General features: G+C 34.7%; 1 protein-coding gene across 3 annotated transcripts in view; it reads right to left on the reverse strand.

Annotated features, from left to right (window-relative positions):
- Window positions 1–20212, reverse strand: part of LOC122400929 (BAG domain-containing protein Samui-like) — a 38897-nt gene that overhangs the window by 14719 nt on the left and 3966 nt on the right. Inside the window, exon 1 of one of the 3 annotated variants that reach the window (XR_006259401.1) lies at window positions 6103–6294. The exons of 1 other annotated variant lie outside the window; for it this stretch is intronic. Coding sequence is in view for 1 of the 2 variants with exons in the window: in XM_043402705.1 (XP_043258640.1) it covers window positions 862–933 (72 nt within the window). In the remaining variant the exon portion in view is untranslated. Of the gene's footprint in view, window positions 1–861; window positions 1825–6102; window positions 6295–20212 lie in introns of those variants that run through there. One more of the 3 variants, XM_043402705.1, reaches the window with a different exon arrangement.

The raw sequence follows: 20212 nt of genomic DNA on the forward strand, positions 1-20212 counted from the left end.
GGAGTTATATCTCAAAACTGACAACACAAAAAATAATAAGGTGGTTATAGCTATCAGTATAAACAGTTCCGAAATTTGGTGTCGAAAACCGTATTCACACGTGGATCGTACTGTTCAGTACAATAAATGTTCATGTATGCACGGACGTATCAGAATTTTTTGATGTTTAACAATATTGGTAATTGACCGAAAATCTACACTTTTAATCCCTCAATTTATTTGCCTTATTGACGTGTATACACGCACATTCGCATGAGCGAATAATTTTGTAACTCACTGTATGTGCCAGTATCCTTGAAAAGATTAAGACGACAGTGTACCATCGATTTTTCAACATTGCAGGAATAATAAGATTTATTCCAAAATACTTGAATTTAAATTATCTTTAAAAGTGAATTCTGGTTATTTCAAAATGATGTCCAGACTCGTGTGTAGAGTACGCTTTAGCGCAGTGAATGCGACAGTCTTCCAAAATGGGCACACGCAATTTGTACATTTCTAATAATCTATATCGGTATAGCTATGTATATCTAGTAAGGGAGTTTAACGAACATTAGTTTAACAATGATTGCTGAATATAAAAACCATCACGTTTCTGTAAAATTATAACTTACTATGGAAGCGAATCGAACGATCTAGAAAAGTCTGAGCGGAAACATCCGCATGGATTACTAGGGATCAGAGATAAGTCTCTATTATCGGCTTCTATTATCGTTAAGTACGATTTCAATCGAACGTTGAAACTCGTTAATTAAAAATACGTGTTTAATCATACAGGTATCTCTTAGAAGATTATTTCCGTATCCATGACACGTTTCACGTAAACGAGGGGACTGGAAAAAAAAATATGGCACCACTTACACGGAACGGACGGTCCAAATCGATCGGTTCTCCGAATTCGGATGCTTTGTCCAAGATGACAGGCGAGTCCATTTTGTGGACTCTTTCGATCCGTGCCTGCTTAATAATACGTGGATTCCTTTTCTGCCTCTGTGTTCTTTAATAGTCTGGCTTTTTCACACACTTAACGGCCCGTTGCCGTTAAGAGCTCTCTGCAGGTTAAGGTATTGTTTTTTTTTTCACACGTTTTGCTTGTTTATTCAGGGGATCAGCAAAGAAGCTCGCTAAACTGTGCCGGCGTGGTTAACAAAAAGCCGAACAAAAATTAAACGTATTGGCAACACACTCGTTTTTTTCTAAGGGTCTGTCAATGATTACCAGAAGAGCAATGCGTGACAAAGTCGTTTTAGTCCAGCGCTTCTTCGTTCGATCTTCTTTCTTCCTGCTTAAATTTCTTGTTTTCCTTTTCCTTGTATAGGATGGCCACTCGTGTGTCACTCGTCTCTTTTCTTAGCACTATCACACACTCGCGTATCAAAAGGTTTTGTATTCAAAAAAATTGTTCTTCTCGAGAATATCGAAAACGCACGTCTTCACACACTGCTTTCAGGTCGATAGTGAAACTGTCAGCGCGCGGCCAGAGCAACTTAAATATATATTTGTTGGGTGGTACGTTTGAAACCACGTGATTACCGAGCCGAGCATAGTCGAACGTTCACGGAAACGGCCGAAAGAATACGCGAGAGTATGCTAGAATGTTCCGTTCGTCTCTTTGGTTCTTTCAAGAAACCGTTTATTTTCTGCTTATGTGCATAACCACGCGATGTTTACAGTGAACGGAAAATAATGATTGAATTTATCGGGTGTTTGAATATCTGTATGGATAAATGCTAGAATCGCTCGCATTCGTTAGAACTTGTTAGAAATGATGTTGTAGTCGTTAAAATTTGCAAAGATGATAACATTTTTCCTCGACAATGACTTGCTACCATTATTGAAATAAACACAATACATATTTTTAACACTTTTTATAAAAAAATATTATATGTACGATTACCCATTTCGATTCTGAATTTGCGATTAATAAATAGAATTATAAGATTGCATAACTGTTTGAAGTACACGATAGACACACGTGCAGTATTTAATATCGAAAATGTAATTGTTTAGTTCGTTTTAAAGCCGGGTTAAAGTATTTTTCGAAGGTGATTCATTGCTTCTACCAACTTCGGTCGGTAGTGTCGAGTTTTTCCTTGTTTTCTTTTTACAATCGGCCTGGTGGCAAGGCTGTACTCTGGACTTGTTTACCTATATCCTTTTATAGTAAGCTCGAATACCCTTCGTTCGTATTTTTATTCGAAAAATTGGACAACATGGTTTCTCTCGATGCTGCCTATAATCGTTATAAATCGTCACTATAAATAGACCACTGGCTAAATATAAATTTATTATCGCGTTATGGTTTTTAAAAATAGTATTACGACAAATGGAGCTTAATTTTTTTAAATTTAATATAATCATGAATCATCGAAGGTGTATTATTAGATCACGTCTGATTCAAAGATACCATCGCATCACGAAACATATAGATTACGTATTGCGCCCGCTAAAAATTCAATCGAATGATTAACAAATAAAAAAACTCATGCATCAACGATACGTATTTTTAGAAGCGCTCAAATTACGAAATAGAATTATAGCGAATCTATATACAATACCAAGAGTAGGCAACAATTTTAAGTGGAAATTGAAGAGCATCGAATGCACAGAAAGTTATTAAAGCTATTACATACTGACAAAAAAGCATTGAATAGAATCTCGTCAAGAGTTCATCTTTACCGCGAAGAATTAAAAATAGTTTTACGTTTCATCTGTTAACACTTTGACGGCCACGCTATCCATATATGGGCGACAGGATTTACCATTATGATACTAGAAAAATTAATTCTCAAGTTACGACGTCAAAGGAAATAAGTTTGAATAGAATTTGTGAATTTTAACAAGGTTAAGAAAATAACTACTGAAACAAATTTTAGGTTATGTAGCTTACAATGGTCTAAAATCAACAGTTTACTTTTGCAGAATATTATACGGTTTTCATCTGGCAGTGAACGTGTTAAGCAGGCATTTGAGGAAGCATTTTGTCGCTTGATCTTCCAACGTCAACTTGGCCTCTAGATCGATTCTCGACTGTATTACCAGCAAAGTATGAGGTCCGCCATTGAATATTAGTCACACGATCAAATTCTGGCCCGATTCCAGACTCTTCTGCTTAAAGTGAAAATACGTGTGTGCAGATCGAGTGGCCAGGTAGACACGTTTCACGATCAAGACGTTGCGTTGTGACACGGCAATAAGCCGAGACCTTGCTTGATCCTAACCTAACTTCCACAACAACTGATGTCAGATTTTCGACGTATTAATTCCTATGCTACATAGCAAATGTTGTCGGTAGTATAGTAGAAGCAAGACTCTGACCTAAAGAATTTCATGACTAGAGCCCTATAAATATCCGGAGATAAGCAATCGACAGTAGTAGCGGATACGAGGAACAAACGAAGGGGGGGAGTTGAGACTACAAGGAATTTAGCACAGCCCCATTTGAGCACAAAATGTTTATTCGTTGTTAGACGTTGAATAATCATTTAAACTTTAATATTTCTATTTTTACTTATTATTTCTAAGCATGAGGTTCTTGCATATTTTTCGCAGATTTTGCAGATTTTTTATTAATCCCCTTACCTCCTCAGCTTTTTTTAGATACGTCACTGATCGTCAATTAATTTAGCAAAGTCGCACTGTGTCGATTATAAGTCGAGTATCTTCTACGCAACTGCAAGTGGCATAATGATATTGTGTACATTCTGTGGCTCGGTTATGCCACTGAGATGTAATTAATGAGATATAGGAACCGTCAGATGATACTCCGTGACTGGATAGACGCCAAGTGCAGTAGGAACAAGGTTTTATAATCTAATCGACGATTTTAAATCGCTTTTCAAAAACTTCCTCACCTTTGAATACCATTTCGGTAATTTATTTGAATAGAATTTGTACAAAATTTTTAGTTTCGCGTAGTAAACTTTAATCGTGTTTGATACTTCCTGAAAGTATTTTATATACATATTATAAGATAAATTGTGGCAGCGTAGCGTGGAATTGGTGCAACTGATCAATCACTGATGGTGATGACGGATCGATCCGTGCCGTTTAATTGCGGTAATTGTCATTGCATAATCGTAACAAGAATTACAGGTCATTTTAAAAATTGAATAGCATTACACGCCTCGTTAACGCGCCCTGCCCATTAACAAGATTCGTTCCATATATTTTTAAATCCATTCGTTGCTTCTAATAAAATTATGTCAAATAATCGCTTTTGATTTTGAAGAATTTTGAACACGTTCGTGTGAGTCAAATGATCTTCACGGCTGTTTTTGATTATTAGTAATGATGTGTTGTTCGGTAGCGATGCGCGGGATATTTGCGAACTACTCAAGGATCTCTCGAACTTGAACAACGTTTTATATACATACATGTTCATACATATGATGAATGTTTTCAAAAGAAACTTGACAATAATATATGCTCTATTGTATTTACGTATAAAAATACTATCGTACGAACACCATGGAATAGAAGCATTAATAAATTAGTACAGAAAGAAAAAATGCTTATCGGTTCAAACTCGAAATCTCTGAATATACAGGGTGTTCGGCCACTCTTGGAGAAAATTTTAATGGGAGATTCTAGAGGCCAAAATAAAACGAAAATCAAGAATACTAATTTGTTGATTGAGGTTTTGTTAAAACGTTATAGCAACATTTCCGGCCAGACAGTATACTTCCGGTAAAGAATTTTTTTCTCGAAAGTACGTAGAATTTCGGGGATATGTGTCTTCGCCAAAAATGATTGCAATTGACCCCCGCAACTAAAAATAATTTTTTTAGAACGATTTGAAATTTTTTAATTTTGTCGAAAAATTTATCCACATTCCTGAATTTTTTTCTCGAAAGTGCGTAGCATTACGAGGGTATGTGTATTAACAAAAAATCATTGTAATTACCCCCTGCAACCAAAAGTAATTTTTTTAGAACGATTTGAAATTTTTTAATTGCGCCAAAAAATTTCAGCACCTGCTCGAATTTTTTTCTCAAAAGTGCGTAGAAATTCGGGGGTATGCCTATTCACCAAAAATAATTGTAATTGACCCCCGCAACCGAAAATAATTTTTCCGTGAATGATTTGAAATTTTTGAATTTAATTTTTTAATAACTCTAGAAATCCTCATTAAAATTTTTCCCATGGGTGGCTGCACACCCTGTATAAGAGCTGTCGTTCTGAAAGGTCCCGGTGACCGATCGATATGAAATCTAGCGAATGGGAAGATGGAGAGGTACGGATCTTAAATATAAAATATTAGATTCCGGTATTTAATAGTTTCCAAGATGTTAGGTTAGGTTTGGCTATTTTTTATTTCGCCGAGCGGGGACTGCTTACGGTTCAGAATGAGTGAGACACTATACATATTTACGTTAGATTTGTATAGTATATTGCAAACTAACATTTTCCGGGCCAATAAAATTAAAATTTGACATAAAAATCCATTTTCTGTAGGACACCTTGTAGAAAAATGTATCCAGGGATCGAATACATATGTTATTACTCAACATTACCGTAATTATAGTGTATCTAGTAGCGAAACTTAATCATTTTTGGTCATCGAAATTAAAATGTAATGCAGCTTGAAAAAAGCGCGTAAATTTTAAGCGGAACACTCTATAGAAACTTAGGCTCGATATTGCTATGCGTCATGAGCTATTCAACAGTTGAGGACGATACTATTCCAAAGAATGACGGTTGTATTAGTGACGTCTATGCTATGTTCATACAGACAGAATTCAATATATCGTACGGAAAGTTTTTTTATTAATATCTCGGAAACTATTAATTACCCGAAGCTGAGACTTTAGATTTCGGCCCTCTTCTCCCCTCTCCCCTTCCCACCCCCTTCCCCTCCAAATCTTGTAACGATCGGCCAATGGGGCCTTTCAGAACTTCATCCATATAAGGTTAATATACATATATATAAGGTTACAGTTAAATCGGTGACCCAAAAGTCTTCTCTACTCTCCTATTTCTATTTTTATTGTTTCATTCCTATGTTACAATTGTATGTACAAGTAAACTATGTATAAATTCAACGATGTTTTGACAAACTAAAGTTACCTCTGAGTTTTACGTATTACCAACACCACTTACCTAATAACAGAACGATCGAGCACGTGCTACACACTCGAAAAATATCAAATTACCGCGCTACAATTGAAAAGTATTATTGCAGCGATGCCAGTGAAACGACGAGTACAATTTTTTAGCAATCTTAAATGTTTACTTCACGGTCTACAATATATAGGAAACACAAATCGTGTCGCCACACTTTAACGAACATGTCAATTCATGCACAAGCAAAAACATAATGATAGTTCGTTCGACAGATGACTCACTTCACGTTCCTAACGAGATAGAGATTATGTAATGAATCGGTAATACATCAGCAAGCTGCCATCTGCAGATTCCGTGAAATTCCAAACGTGAATGCACAGCGCTTCGGTAGTCGTGAGCACGAGAAAAAATTAGGTGTATCTATCGATAGATCACGCTTCAGAATACTTGCGAGTATGCAATACCTTTAATTCCATTTATTAGATATTTCAGATTATCCGTTTAGACCTACTTACTGTTCATCGATATCGACAAAATGCCAGAATCTTCCTAGACCGTGAACTACACGAGAAAATATACCTAAAAATCTTTTAATATTCTAATATTAAAATCTAAATCAACTAACTCTCCACGGTGATAAAAACGTTTAATTCAACGAGCCAAAGAATACTAAATGAAAGTGTGATTGCGAGAAACGTCGTAACAATTGCATACCGACGATTCTCGTAATTCAAAATAACCCGTACACAGTGACTCACATATTCGTTCAATTGATGCTAAATTTTTTAATTTTGTTTGTCTTGTTTCTTAACACTTATAGCATGATTATCGATTGCAGCATGTTTGTTTACATCACAGACGAGGTATACGAGTAGACCTTTCACCTTATGTACTTTCGTGGCCCAATCTGACTGCCATACCGACCTGAAAATTCGGAGGTGCTTTTAGCGACCTCTTCTCATGGATGGCGGTCAGTTGAGAAACTATTCACTGAATTAATATTCATGGGCAGCAGCTATAGTGCTGCGTAAACACATGTGACTTGACTATAGAACGGATTAAAAAACGCAACGACCATGACACCTACAATAGTGAATATATTTCAATGAAATTTTTTTCTGAAGTAGAGCTCATGGGTACCTACAAAAAAGTATTAGACAACTTTTCTGAAGGGCGTCAAACAAAATTACTAAAAATCAAAAACGAATTTCTAAGAAAAATCGACAGGGGGTAGGTGCCTAAATTTTTTGACGAAATTGAAAAGTTTCAAATCACTCTGGAAAAATTATTTTCGATTACAAGGGTCAATTTTAATCATTTTTGGTGAATACACATACCTCCGAAATCTTACGTACTTTCGAGAAAAAAATTCTTTACCGAAAATATAATGTGTGGCCAGGAATGTTTCTGTAATTTCATTTTCTGTCTTACTTCCTCTTGTGTTCATTTGTGTAACCTGTTGGTAATGTTGCGAGTGATACGAAAATGGTAATGAGAGTCTAGAGCCCTATAAAAATGGGCCGAAAAAATACATTGGGTGAAAGGTCTATTCGTATACCTCGTCTATGGTTTACATCTTATTGTGAGTATGTTTACTCGTATGGCCTGTAGATAGCAGTCCCGTCGTTCAATTGTGTCAAACACGTTAAATTCCTTTGAAATAATATTGGACAAATTAAATAAAAAAATACGAAATTATTTAATTTATCGATGATAAATAAGCTGTCAATTTATAATCATTACATATTAAGTAAAAATATATTAATGCATTTATTTCCAAATTATCTTCATTCTTAGTGTATAAGAACAACGTTTTCCAAGTAGAAATTTAGTAAACATTGTAATGTATTAAGTGACATTCGCTGTATGTGAGTCATTGTATCTTATTGATTTCATCGCTCTACAAGTATCTATGGATGTACAAAAATATTGCGGCACACTCGTGTCACACTTTGCAGAACATGTAAATACATACATACTTTCAGAAAGCATGATTTTATGTCACTGTACGACAACGAATAACAATTAAAGTAACAAAAGGTCACAACATAAAAATTATAAGCAAATCGATTGTTCAATTTTCTGATTGTTCGATCGCTTTGATACAAAATAATGTTGCTAATGACGTCGAAGAAGTACGATTTCTTCCGTGATGAAGATAAACGAACCTCTTGCGTAACACTGCGACGAAACGAATCGTAAAACTACCGCTTGAGCTGCTCGAACTCGTTACACGGAACGACTGAAAGCATTGGCATCAAGGTGGACGCTAGTTTTGAGGTTAGGCGTAGCGTGTCCTACTTTTTAACAAGAATGGCGGATCTTGAGCGATAAAATTGATTCGGTCATTTTTTTTCATCATATTTTTGAAATAAAAATGCATACGAAACAAATTATATTAATACTAATAGTGTTAATATAATTAACTAATAAGTGTTAATATAATATTAATTATATTAACACCTACAAACATATACATGTAAACACTGCTGATACTAACTCTATGCAATCTAAATTAACATTAGAAGAACGTAGATAATTGCTCAACAATTTTATACAACCATAATGAAATATTACTGAATATTTTTATATTTATCAAAAGCTAAGTAAAGCTTGATATTTCAAAAAAGTTTGTCCATATTTAATTCCTCAGAGACAAAATTTGTACTATCTAAAAAATTCCTTGTTATTAATCTCCATATTCTAGGAGCTACAGTAATTTAAATAAAGTCATGTTTCTGTGTACAATTTATAAAAAATGTATGGTTGGCAAAATTTTAAACTAGGAACTTATCTATTTCCGCGATTCTCATTTTTATCGATCGAAAACCGAGTAAGATCACATAGGAGGTATACGAGACTTGATTTTCAATTTATTTTTCTTTATATAAATATTTAAAATAAGTTACAAAGAAAACGATAAAAGAATAAAGCTAACGAAAAAGAATGTTGATTACGGTTTATAAGTCTAAATAGACATGTAATTAAAAAAAGTAAAATTACACCTACAAAGAACGAACTAAACTTCTGCTTTCCTTGACTTCTGTTTTCAAGATTAAAATGAGAAATTCAATGAAAAACATGTTTTCATCGAGAAAAACACTGGTTCAGAGCCAAAAAAAAGGAAAATATTTCATCGTTTTAACATACCGTGTTGCCATCTAACGGTGCAATAAGCAAGTTAAAAATACAAAACTACACTGTTGTGCAACATCTTTACCATACTAGGGTATATCTAGTATTTTCTATAGTAAATAATTTTTAATTAGAAATAAAGCACCAATTTTTTGTTATTGAAAAGTAATTTAAAACATTATCAAGCTATTATGTGTACTATTGCATGAAATATAAATAAGCTAATTTCAAACAAAAACAGTACGCTGTTTCTACATAGAGACAACATTTAGAATTTTCAATCTTTACATATCTCGTTATACAAATTTTTCAAATTAGTATTTAAAACTCGATATTAGTTTGAAGGACACCTAAAATTGATGTTATTAAGGATTCTATTAAGGATTTCTTTGTTAAGAAAATCCTTCCTAAAATTGGAAAAGCAAACTTGACGAATGGAATCGATTGACCGAATTGTAGATCGTATTCTTCGGTAGGAGTATCCCCATCAAGTCGAGTCTTCGAGTTTACTCCTCGATTTCATCCACGGCGTCTCGATCACTCGCACGATCATCGATAATGACGATCGATGATCTACGGTGATCGATAGTATTGCCAGGAGCGCATGAGATCCGAGGAGGTTGATCGACCGCCGCTTACCAAGTACTCCGACGTTTCATGACGTCACTGGGAGTATGGCAGACCGTTTCTCTTACAGGTAGCGATGGGATCAAACATTAATACGAACTTTGCGAATATCGATGAATTAAATACCTAAATAACAGTTTATTAGAATTAAATAGTATAAAACTATAATTAAAAACTAAAATTAAATAGTATACATAACAATGTCAGCATATAGGCTGCACCGTCACGCAATTGGGACATGTTATGTTTCAAATTTGGTAAAAGATAGAATAGAAACTATGGAGGAAAGAATGGTACGGTAATGTATCATTGTTTTCTAGCAGAAATAATGAATAGTAATACAACTGCTAGTGAAGTACACGTGTACTCAACTAATATCCAAATTCAATTTAATCAAAAACAAAGCGTTCGATGTAATTTTGTTATTTTGATTTTCGTCTTATTTCGAGTCGTAGGATCTACCTGACCAAATTTGTACCATGAATTACGACTCATCCTGTTTAATCTATCGAGAAAGATGGTACCATTCTTTCACGAGAAGGTACAGCGTGTTTACATCCCCACTCCTGTCGCAGTCCGCTGACTCACAGGTATTGGTCGAAAACGGTGACGTAGATCGGTGATAGCCAATCGGCGGACTGCAGCAAGAGTGGGGATGTAAACACACTGTGCGGTTCTGTGCCTTCTTCTCGTGGAAGGACGATGCATATGTACTACAATTCCCATATTGGTTAACACGTTGACTGCCGCGCGCATTTTACGTGGTTTGCCCATGGCGCCGCGCATTTTTACTATTTACACGGCGCTGTAACCAAGTCGAGTGCCGGCCACCGGTGACCCCCACGGCAGTTAACGTGTTAAATGTTGAAATTGTCCCAAATAGTGCACAAAGAAAATCGTTTCTTTCCCATTTTTTTATCGATAGTTCGAGGACGCGGACCACCATTGTATCTCCGTAGTCCTCGAGTTGATTGTAAGTGATATACAAGGGAGTGGCGGTAAAAGCTAAAAGCTTCGCTCGTTAAAAGCTCCAAATGTCAAGGTATCCATCGATATTAAGACTAGAACTACCAACAATTATGGTATATTTTTTTTTGTACCAAAGGAATTAAAACGATAGATACTCGAAGAAATGTATAATGCAATGGAAATAAATATTCATTCTCTTATAGAAAACTACGGTTTTTTAGAAACCCAGTCGAGTAAATACTTTTTATTAGAAACAAATTTTATTAGAAATTACGAATGGGTCATTTTGGCCACTTCGGTAGTTCTAGCGTTAAAATCTGAGCCTACCTTCGTACACTTCTTACGTCCATATACATAATAACATAACTTTCTTAATTTTAACTTTTTCTAATTGAAATTCTTTTTAACATATCGGTGAGAGTTTTCTGATCAAAATGAGATTAAACATGATATAATTTAAACAACATTCACTTATACTTATACTTTACAATATAATAAAGTATTTTTAATTTTATTTTTCTTTATTTGAAAATTTTATAACATACTGGTCAGAATTTTCTGATTAAAATAAAATTAAACACGATTCTCACATTGTTCGTCGAACGTGGACTTACTCTCTATTTTCATATTGTCCAGCGAATGTACGCTTGTCAATCTACGATGTCCATCGAATAGCGTACTCCGTAATGAGTCAAAGGTGACTCCGGCACAGTACTCGAAGGGTTAAATACGCAAATACGATTCAAGTTATATCATATTCGACCTCTTTTATTGAAATTTTATGTAATGCATACTCATTTTACATGTGTATAACGTACATCGTTAGTGTTGTAATTACATTTATAAAAATATTGATTCAAAAAAGACTGTGTAAGATAATATAAATTACGAAACAAATTTTTAACTGGCCAATAAATTACACCAAAGAATAGCATGTACACATTTATTCGCGCGTGATTCGCTGTACAGTAAAAACGTCTCTCGATTACCGCGAGAAGGTGCTTCTTGGAAATAGTGCAAGAATATCGCTCGATTGCGGTAATGTTACACCGACGCTGTCATAACTCATGTACGATCAAGGAAGTACAAGATAAAGAAGCTATCCAGCTAGCACCGTATGGAAAATTTTATTTTAAGAATAAGGTAAACTGTGCTGATAATGCCTCGCTAATGAAACTACTAATTTAAAAGCATTTCTCCTCTTATACTTCCTCGAAGTGCCCGTCGTCAATTTTGTCATTGACACGTAACACCTAACCTCAAAATTTTCGTAGCATGATTCACAACAGTCATTAAGATGCATCGTGTGGAAAATGACACCCCGAATGTGCTCTCTTTCTCTCTTCCAAGAACTACGAGGCTCACCCTTGATTATCCCTTCCACTTTCTCTGGCTGAGCGTCATTCATGAACCGACGGCATTCCTATCTTCTTCGTGGTCTGTTCTGCGAATCGTCGAAGGGAAAGGGCCAGGCCATGCGTTAGGAATTTCAGAATCCAATCTGATATATCATACATAGAATCAATCACGAGAGCCTTTGTACACTCGCAAAATTTCCTGTAGGTATCTAACTTAATAAAAACATTTACATTTCATCAACTAGAGATGGCGTGAACTGTTACTTTTGAATCACTCGTAATTCGATCACGTTCATTTCCAATCATGGTGATTTTTCACAGTGATTCGTGATTCTTCGCGATCGCTTTTGATTGGTGGGGAGCGATTTTTTCACTTTTCATGAATTATGTCCTTAGACTGTATTTGTATTATATTATAATATGGTCTAAAAGCAATGTTGACATCATTTTCTTATTAGGAGAAAGAAAAGGAAAAATTAAAAGTGATAAATAGATGTAAGTATAAGTTTTATTTCTCATTGTTTCAACATACGTTTCATGAATGTTCGTGTAACTTATTTCTTTATAATACAAATATATACAATGTCATATTAATGTATAAAAACGTATATAAATGTGTAATATGTATGTTTTCATATAAATGAACATAAGAACTTTTCATTACTGATGATTTTATACCTTTTCTTATTTTTAAAGCGAGTGTTTTACACCTAAGCAATACTTCTTTTTCGTGGCAACAAACTTATCATTTATTTAAATATTCGACTGAAACAATTTAACATTTGAAATGTACAAAATATGCAATTAAGCAGCCTTTTTCGTTGCTTAGACTACGTTACAATACAATTTAAAGGGTATAGCCGAATAAGGGGGTTAAATGTGCCCTTGAACCGACGCATTTGCAATTCTTTGAATTTCCACTGAGGGGAGTTAGCGTAACACTAACGATCACAGTTAACGTGAACCGCTACTAAAATGCCATCTTTCGGATCACGGTAGTGAATGGAGTTTAATCACGAGCGTGATCGTGATTTTGTGATCACTGTGATAAATCACTGTTAGTGATTTTGCACGCCATCTCTACTATCAACGAATTGTTTATACTCGCATATTAACACGCAATAACCATGATCCGCGGCAAAATATATTTACATTCTTCCGAAGTAAATTAAAAAAACGTAAATTGGTGATCACAGAAATCTTCATACACTCGAGTGATGACACATAATTGTCTTGAACTATAAATACAGACTTTCGGCATCGTAGCTTCAATTAGAGTGTAAAACGGTCTCGAACAGCTTGTAATAATTACTTTTTTATAACATATAATATACAATATGTCGACAAGAAAGGAAATTCGTTTACATGTTTGCAATTTAGTGATACAATTACGGAATGAGAGAAAATCTTATAAATATATAAATTACTAATATTGTTAAAATAAGTCGTGCAACATAATATAATCGAAAAAATTTTAATTTGAGGCGTATACAATAAGCCTAGATCTGGCTGTACAACAAAATTAAACGCTCGTGATATATTCGTACTACAGTTCGTAAAGTGAAAAATAATTCAAAAATTACTGCACCAAAATTAACGTAACATATTTATATGTTGGTTTCGATCAAATTACCAACAATTCAGTATAAATATGTGGGTAGAAATAATTGGTGATAATCCGATCGAACCTATTTTTCTTGATGAGAGATTAACAGGTCAATCTTACGTCAATTTCTTAAGCAGTTAATTGAATGAACTATTGGAAGAAGTTTTAATTGATGTTTTACGATGTACGTGATGCATGCAGAACGGTGCAATAAGTCACAAAAAATAGCTTTACTAAAGAAAACACAGGGTAGTAAAGGGGTGATAAAGAAAATCATGTTTTTACACAATTTCTCTTGTTCTATTGAATACAAAAACGTGCAAAAATTCAGAGACATTTCAGATAGTGGGGCACATATTGTGGAATTTTTTCATATTTTTAAATTGAAAAACTAAGTTATACAAAATAAAAAACCGCAAAAAATGCCAATTACTTATTGAAGCAGTTGCAAAACTATATTTTTATATTTATATAGTAAACAGATGGTATTGTTGTTACTATTATTCTACTATAAAAAGTTATTAACAATTAAATTCAAAAATTTCAAATCTTTCTGGAAAAATTATTTTCGCTTGCGAGGATCAATTACAATCATTTTTGGTGAATAGACATACCCCCAAAATCCTTCGCATTTTCGAGAAAAAATTCAATACGTGCGGAACTTTAAACGTTAATAACTTTTTAACGAAGCCGCCATCAACAAATTGGTATGCTTGATTTTCGTCTTATTTTGGCCTCTACTATCGCTCATTAAAATTTTTGCTAGAGGTAGCCGAACACCCTGTATTTACTTTTAAATGTTCTAAAAGTATTTTAAACATATTTTAACCCGAAATGTATATTGTTAAACTATTGTTGTGAATAATAAATAATCGAATTATAAAAAGATTTGGCATTTGGATTTATGATACAATATTCTAGCACTTTTGACCCCCTTTCCGAAAATAAAACGTACTAAAAATGGGTATTTGAAGCAACGAATAATAAAATAAATCATTTCGAGCTCCGTGGCAGATCCGGTGTTAAGACTCCATGCTATGTGAACTCTTTGAAGAGTTCATAAAATATTTTCTCGTTATATTTTTGCCCTTCAGGCAATCGTGACGACGGCATTTTCCAAGTCCAATATTATATGCGAGAAATGGCAATGGACATCGTGGAAAAAAGGGAGGAAATTGGAACCATCATGGCGGTAATCTTTCCAAACCAAATATTGATGCAGTGACTAGATGAATGGCTATGTTCTGTAAATGTCAGGGATTGATTTTTGTCGCGCGTAAACGATTATCTTTTGCAAGAAAGACACTATTACTAACAAAGTTGAGAAATCAATTGTCGCCGTCCCATTTTATGCATCGAAATTAAATTTGACAAATCGTTCGGTACCCATAAAAATTTAATTTTATACTGTTTTACGTGCGTCGTGAATATTTTATTCAGTCGGCAGAGGTTAACGCGTTCGCTAACACCATATAATTAACCAGATTGACAGAAAACATAAACAGAAAGTTCACGTGATCGACGCTGCTATCGCAGACGAGTGGCTGCTGAACGTCGATGCTCAGGGACGTTTTCTAGTGGCCCCTGAGAAGGGCCCTCTAATATACTTTTCTATACATTAATTTGTATTTTGAAGTGCCTTTTTATTTACATTATTACGTAATAATATTAATAAAATTTAATTAATAATATCAATATTTATAATATTGAGGACGAGTACTTTTTGTTTAGAAAGTTAGCTTCTTTCCTACTATGTAGGGATCTGGACATTACATATTATATTTCGTGCCAGTTCTCATTGAACTGGGTATAGTAATCTTATTCGATCTAATGCATATTTCCAATTATGTAGAAATAAAATATATTTAATAGGTTAACTGAACATTTCGAATAGAGTAATCCACATGTAACAATATGGCCGACCATTTATACTTCATTTATTTATAGGGATATGGATCCTTGTATTTTTACTGTGAATTTCGTGTTTACAATAATAACCTAACTTAAACTTATCTTGTTAAAATTCATCAATTTTTATGCAAATGTACAAGTCTCAATTTATATGATAATTTACTTAAAAATAAATATACTAGCAAATGAAATAACAAATAATATACCTTATGTACAATATTCGCGGTTTTTACCTTTAAATAAAATATAATAAGTTCTCACTGCAACGTAACATTCATGTAATATATGATAATAATCCTTTAGAATTTTTGCATTTATCATAAGAACTCTTCCATTATTTTAATAGTACTCGAAGTTAACTCGAGTTATATTTGTTAAATATTCAAGTCAATGAAGAATTTGAATATTCTCGAATACAGAGTGGTTCGTTCAATCTCAGTCCTATCTCAGAATGTAGAAGTTTTTCAATATTCTTAGAGCGCGAATAGTTTCTCCGAGCTTTTCCTTTGCCGAGAATTTTAATGAGTATTCGCAACGCTCGTTGCATGCGCCGAGATCTCCAAACATCGCCTCGGCGTCTTCGAAGACGTAGGAACGTTCTCGATGACGCCGGGATCTCTCAAAATAGCCGCCATTGATTCTCTTGCCATTCCAGACCCGAGATCTTTGATCCAGAATAATCTGTCGATTTGACGCGTGACACTTTGCACGTACTCGTTATTTCTTGATTCTTAACCCTTCGCGGCCCTATGTCGAGCTAGACTCGACACGATATTTCGTTCCAAACGGTTTTATATTTAGTTCAGCTCGACATAGAATATTTTTACTACCGTTGGACACGTAAAGCAAAATAAATTTTTATGTTTTCGCTCGTCGTCTTTATCTTTGGAAATTCAAATGGAAAAGCTAGGCAATCCAAACCCTCCGTGGTTACCAATATTGTCGTGCTGTTCTTAATAAATAATAGTAGAAAATTTACCTTTGAATTTAACTCTTGATAGAAAATCGAACGAACTTTTTCTGGTACCTAATCGCAATTTTCATTCAAGAAGACATACTCTGGAACAGATGTGGTCCTCGTAAGGGCAAGTTTATAGGAGTAGACGAAGCATCGTACTATTAGAACCCCCCTAATGACATTGAACGCCCCTTTCGAACGAAAGAGGGTGACGACGTAGTGGTTCACGGGGTTTGGAATGAGATCAATATGGCGAGCGTGTTGGATTTCGTGGTGGTGTTGCTAAGGTTGAACCTCAATTGCGAAGGGAGCAGAGCACTTGGCACACCCGGTTATTCGGCCAGTAGCCCGGATATATGAGTAATACCGTTACTATTTCCCGGGTAGTAGTACTGGCATGTGTGCATTACTGTACAACAAGAAATTTGATGATTTAGCAACGACCTTGGAAACTATTTGTTTCTTTTATGATACGCTATAAAAATTCTTTTGTCATTATCATATTCGATCAACGTAAACGGGGTACATCTTATAAGAGATACGTTTTATACGTGGCTTTAAATACATATGTAAATATCATTAATTAGAACTCAATGAATAATTTATAAATCTGTTTACAAGAGAACATATTTTTATAACCTCTCCAAATACGCCCTTCCGGTATGTAATCTGAACTACCTTTATTACGATCATTATATGGCGCTGCTGCTCTGCTGCGGGGTAGAATCTCGGAGAATTTCGTAGGAAGACAGAAAAGGAAAGGAGAGGGCGCGTTTCGACCGGGCCTGGCTAGTGGGATTCATCAGTAAAGGCTTCCTAGCAGGCCCTGCCTTCGACGACTGGAATATTGGGAAGTCGGTCGGGGATTGTATACATACATATACAGGGTGTTCGGTCACCCCTGGGAAAAATTTTAATGGGGAATTCTAGAAGCCAAAATAAGACGAAAATCAAGAATACCAATTTATTGATGGAGGCTTTGTTAAAAAGTTATTAACGTTTAAAGTTCCACCCGTACTGAATTTTTTTCTCGAAAATGCGCAGGATTTTGGGGGTATGTCTATTCACCAAAAATGATTGTAATTGACACCTGCAACCGAAAATAATTTTTCCAGAACGATTTGAAATTTTTTTTTTGTTGATAAATTTCTGCACCTACTCGATTTTTTTCTCGAAAGTGGGTAGGAATTCGGGGGTATGTTTAATGACCAAAAATGATTTTAAATGACCCCCGCAACCGAATATAATTTTTTTAGAACGATTTGAAAAATTTTTTTTTCGTAGAAAAATTTCAGCATCTACACGATTTTTTTCTTGAAAATGGGTAGGATTTCGGGGGTATGTCTATTCATAAAAAATGATTGTAATTGATCCTCGCAACCGAAAATAATTTTTCCAGACGATTTGAAATTTTTGAATTTAATTGTTATTAACTTTTTAACGAAGCCTCCATCAACAAATTGGTATTCTTGATTTTCGTCTTATATTGGCCTCTAGAATCCCCCATTAAAAATTTTCCCAGGGGTGGCCGAACACCCTGTATAACAACCGAGGGATCAGTTGAGCGTTTGTGAGAGCGCGACCCCTCTGGTGGCGAGCATGGGAGGCGGCGCCACAATTAAATTATGAACTTTCGAACAGAATTCGACATAACCACCTGGTTGTATTATTCCTTGGATTACGTTTTTTAATTTAGCAGGTTTTCTTTTAAATGATAAGATATATTGTCAAACGGTGTAGGCCGTCCAAATTGCTAGTTGTCATAAGTGTCCCACTATTCAAAATCAGCGCAATAGTATTATATCATCGCACAGTTTTCTAGAATCTTGAAAAGGTGGAAAAAACATAAAAATTTATAAATTCTGAAATCTTTAATTTGCGTTAATTGAGTGAATTATAACCCATATATGACTAACGTGACAATCAAAGTGTTAAAACATGTGCAGCCGGGTGCTATTCAAGAGTTTCAGAAGGGAGCCGTCTTCGTTGGCTTTTGGGAAGCGCAGACACTCCGCGAAGAACCCAAAAATAACGTGTTTGTTGCCAAATGCTTGCAGGCAAATGACTTACCACTTATTCGCCTCGGCTGGCACGTAAGCGCGAACCCTTCTTCTCTCGTGCCTTTTTACGATAAACGTGTCTCATCGATCGTCTGCGATAATCATTCTGCGACCGTTAGGAATTAGAAAAACTCCTTCGAATACGAAGATACAGTCGCCGCGGAATGTATGTTGACACGTCTCAAAAGTGCATATTTTCTAATTCAAATCAATAATTTAGGAATTAATCGAAAATATATATTAGGTATGTTATTTAATATAATACTAACTATTATGTGTAGCACCAAAGAGGACATAAAGTTTATAATAATGATAGAAAAAATTAAATAACTTTTTTATCGATTGCGGAAAGTATGTTGACAGCATTGAAAGATTCGTAATTGAGTGTATACTTAACAATAAAACAACATAATTAATATGAAGTTTGATACCCTTTGTTTCTTATGACCTCTTTAAGTCTTCTAGGCATACTTTCAAACAATTTATTTATAACATTTTCATCAATACTGTTCCAAGCACTCGGTAGTGCTTGTTTAAAAACTGATTTATTATTTCGAAATTTCTCACTTACATTTCGATCTAAGTGATCCCACAGATGTTCAATTAAAATCAAATCGGGACTTTGATCAGGCCATGGTTCGAATTGAATATCATTTTCATTGAAATATTTCATCGCTAGTTTACATTTATGTTTGGGATCGTTATCTTGCTGGATGATATAATCACCGTGAATGTTCATTTTTAGTATCGAATCTTGTAAATTCTGTTGCAAAATATTTACATATCCTGCTCCTGTTAATATCCCGTCTATAAAGTGTAAATTGCCAACACCATTTGCAGAAAAACAACCCCAAACGCATACTGATTCCCCACCGTGCTTTACTGTAGGCGTTATCACTGTTGATTTAAAGCATTCACCTTGCTTTCTCCACACATATCTCCTTCTACTACAACATCGAAGTTCAAATTTTGATTCGTCACTGAATATAACCTACTTCCAGAAATCTGGTGATTTATTTTTAAACTGTTTCGCGAACGCTAAACGTTTTTTAGCATTAATTTTAGATATGAATGGTCGTTTTTTTTATATTCGTCCTGCGAATCCTGCTTCTTTTATGCGTGCACGAATTTGTGTTTCTTGAATCGGTAGATTTAAATCAAATTTCAACTGTTTGGCCGAAACAAAGGGGTTTTTCTTCACTTCTCATACAATCACCCGATCCTGTTTACGAGTTGTCTTTCGAGGACGTTCAGATTTTGGTTGATTTTCTGCAGTTCCATTCTGTTCTAATCTATGTACTATTTTCCTTACACCTTCTGCAGAAATGTTGAAATCAACAGCAATTTTTCTTAAAGAATCTCCTCTTATTCTTCTGCTAAATATTTGTGACTTTTCTGCAGGTGTGAGTTGTATAGTTTTCGGCACTATAAAGCAATGTTTATAATTTAAAGTGGTATTATATGTAGAACATTGCTCAACATTGAGAAAACAACAAATAAATCATTAATTAACACCTATTGT

The sequence above is a fragment of the Colletes gigas genome, unplaced genomic scaffold (genome assembly GCF_013123115.1).
Source record: "Colletes gigas isolate AHSC1104 unplaced genomic scaffold, ASM1312311v1 Colletes_gigas_Sc00020, whole genome shotgun sequence".
NCBI classification, from domain to species: Eukaryota; Metazoa; Arthropoda; class Insecta; order Hymenoptera; family Colletidae; genus Colletes; species Colletes gigas.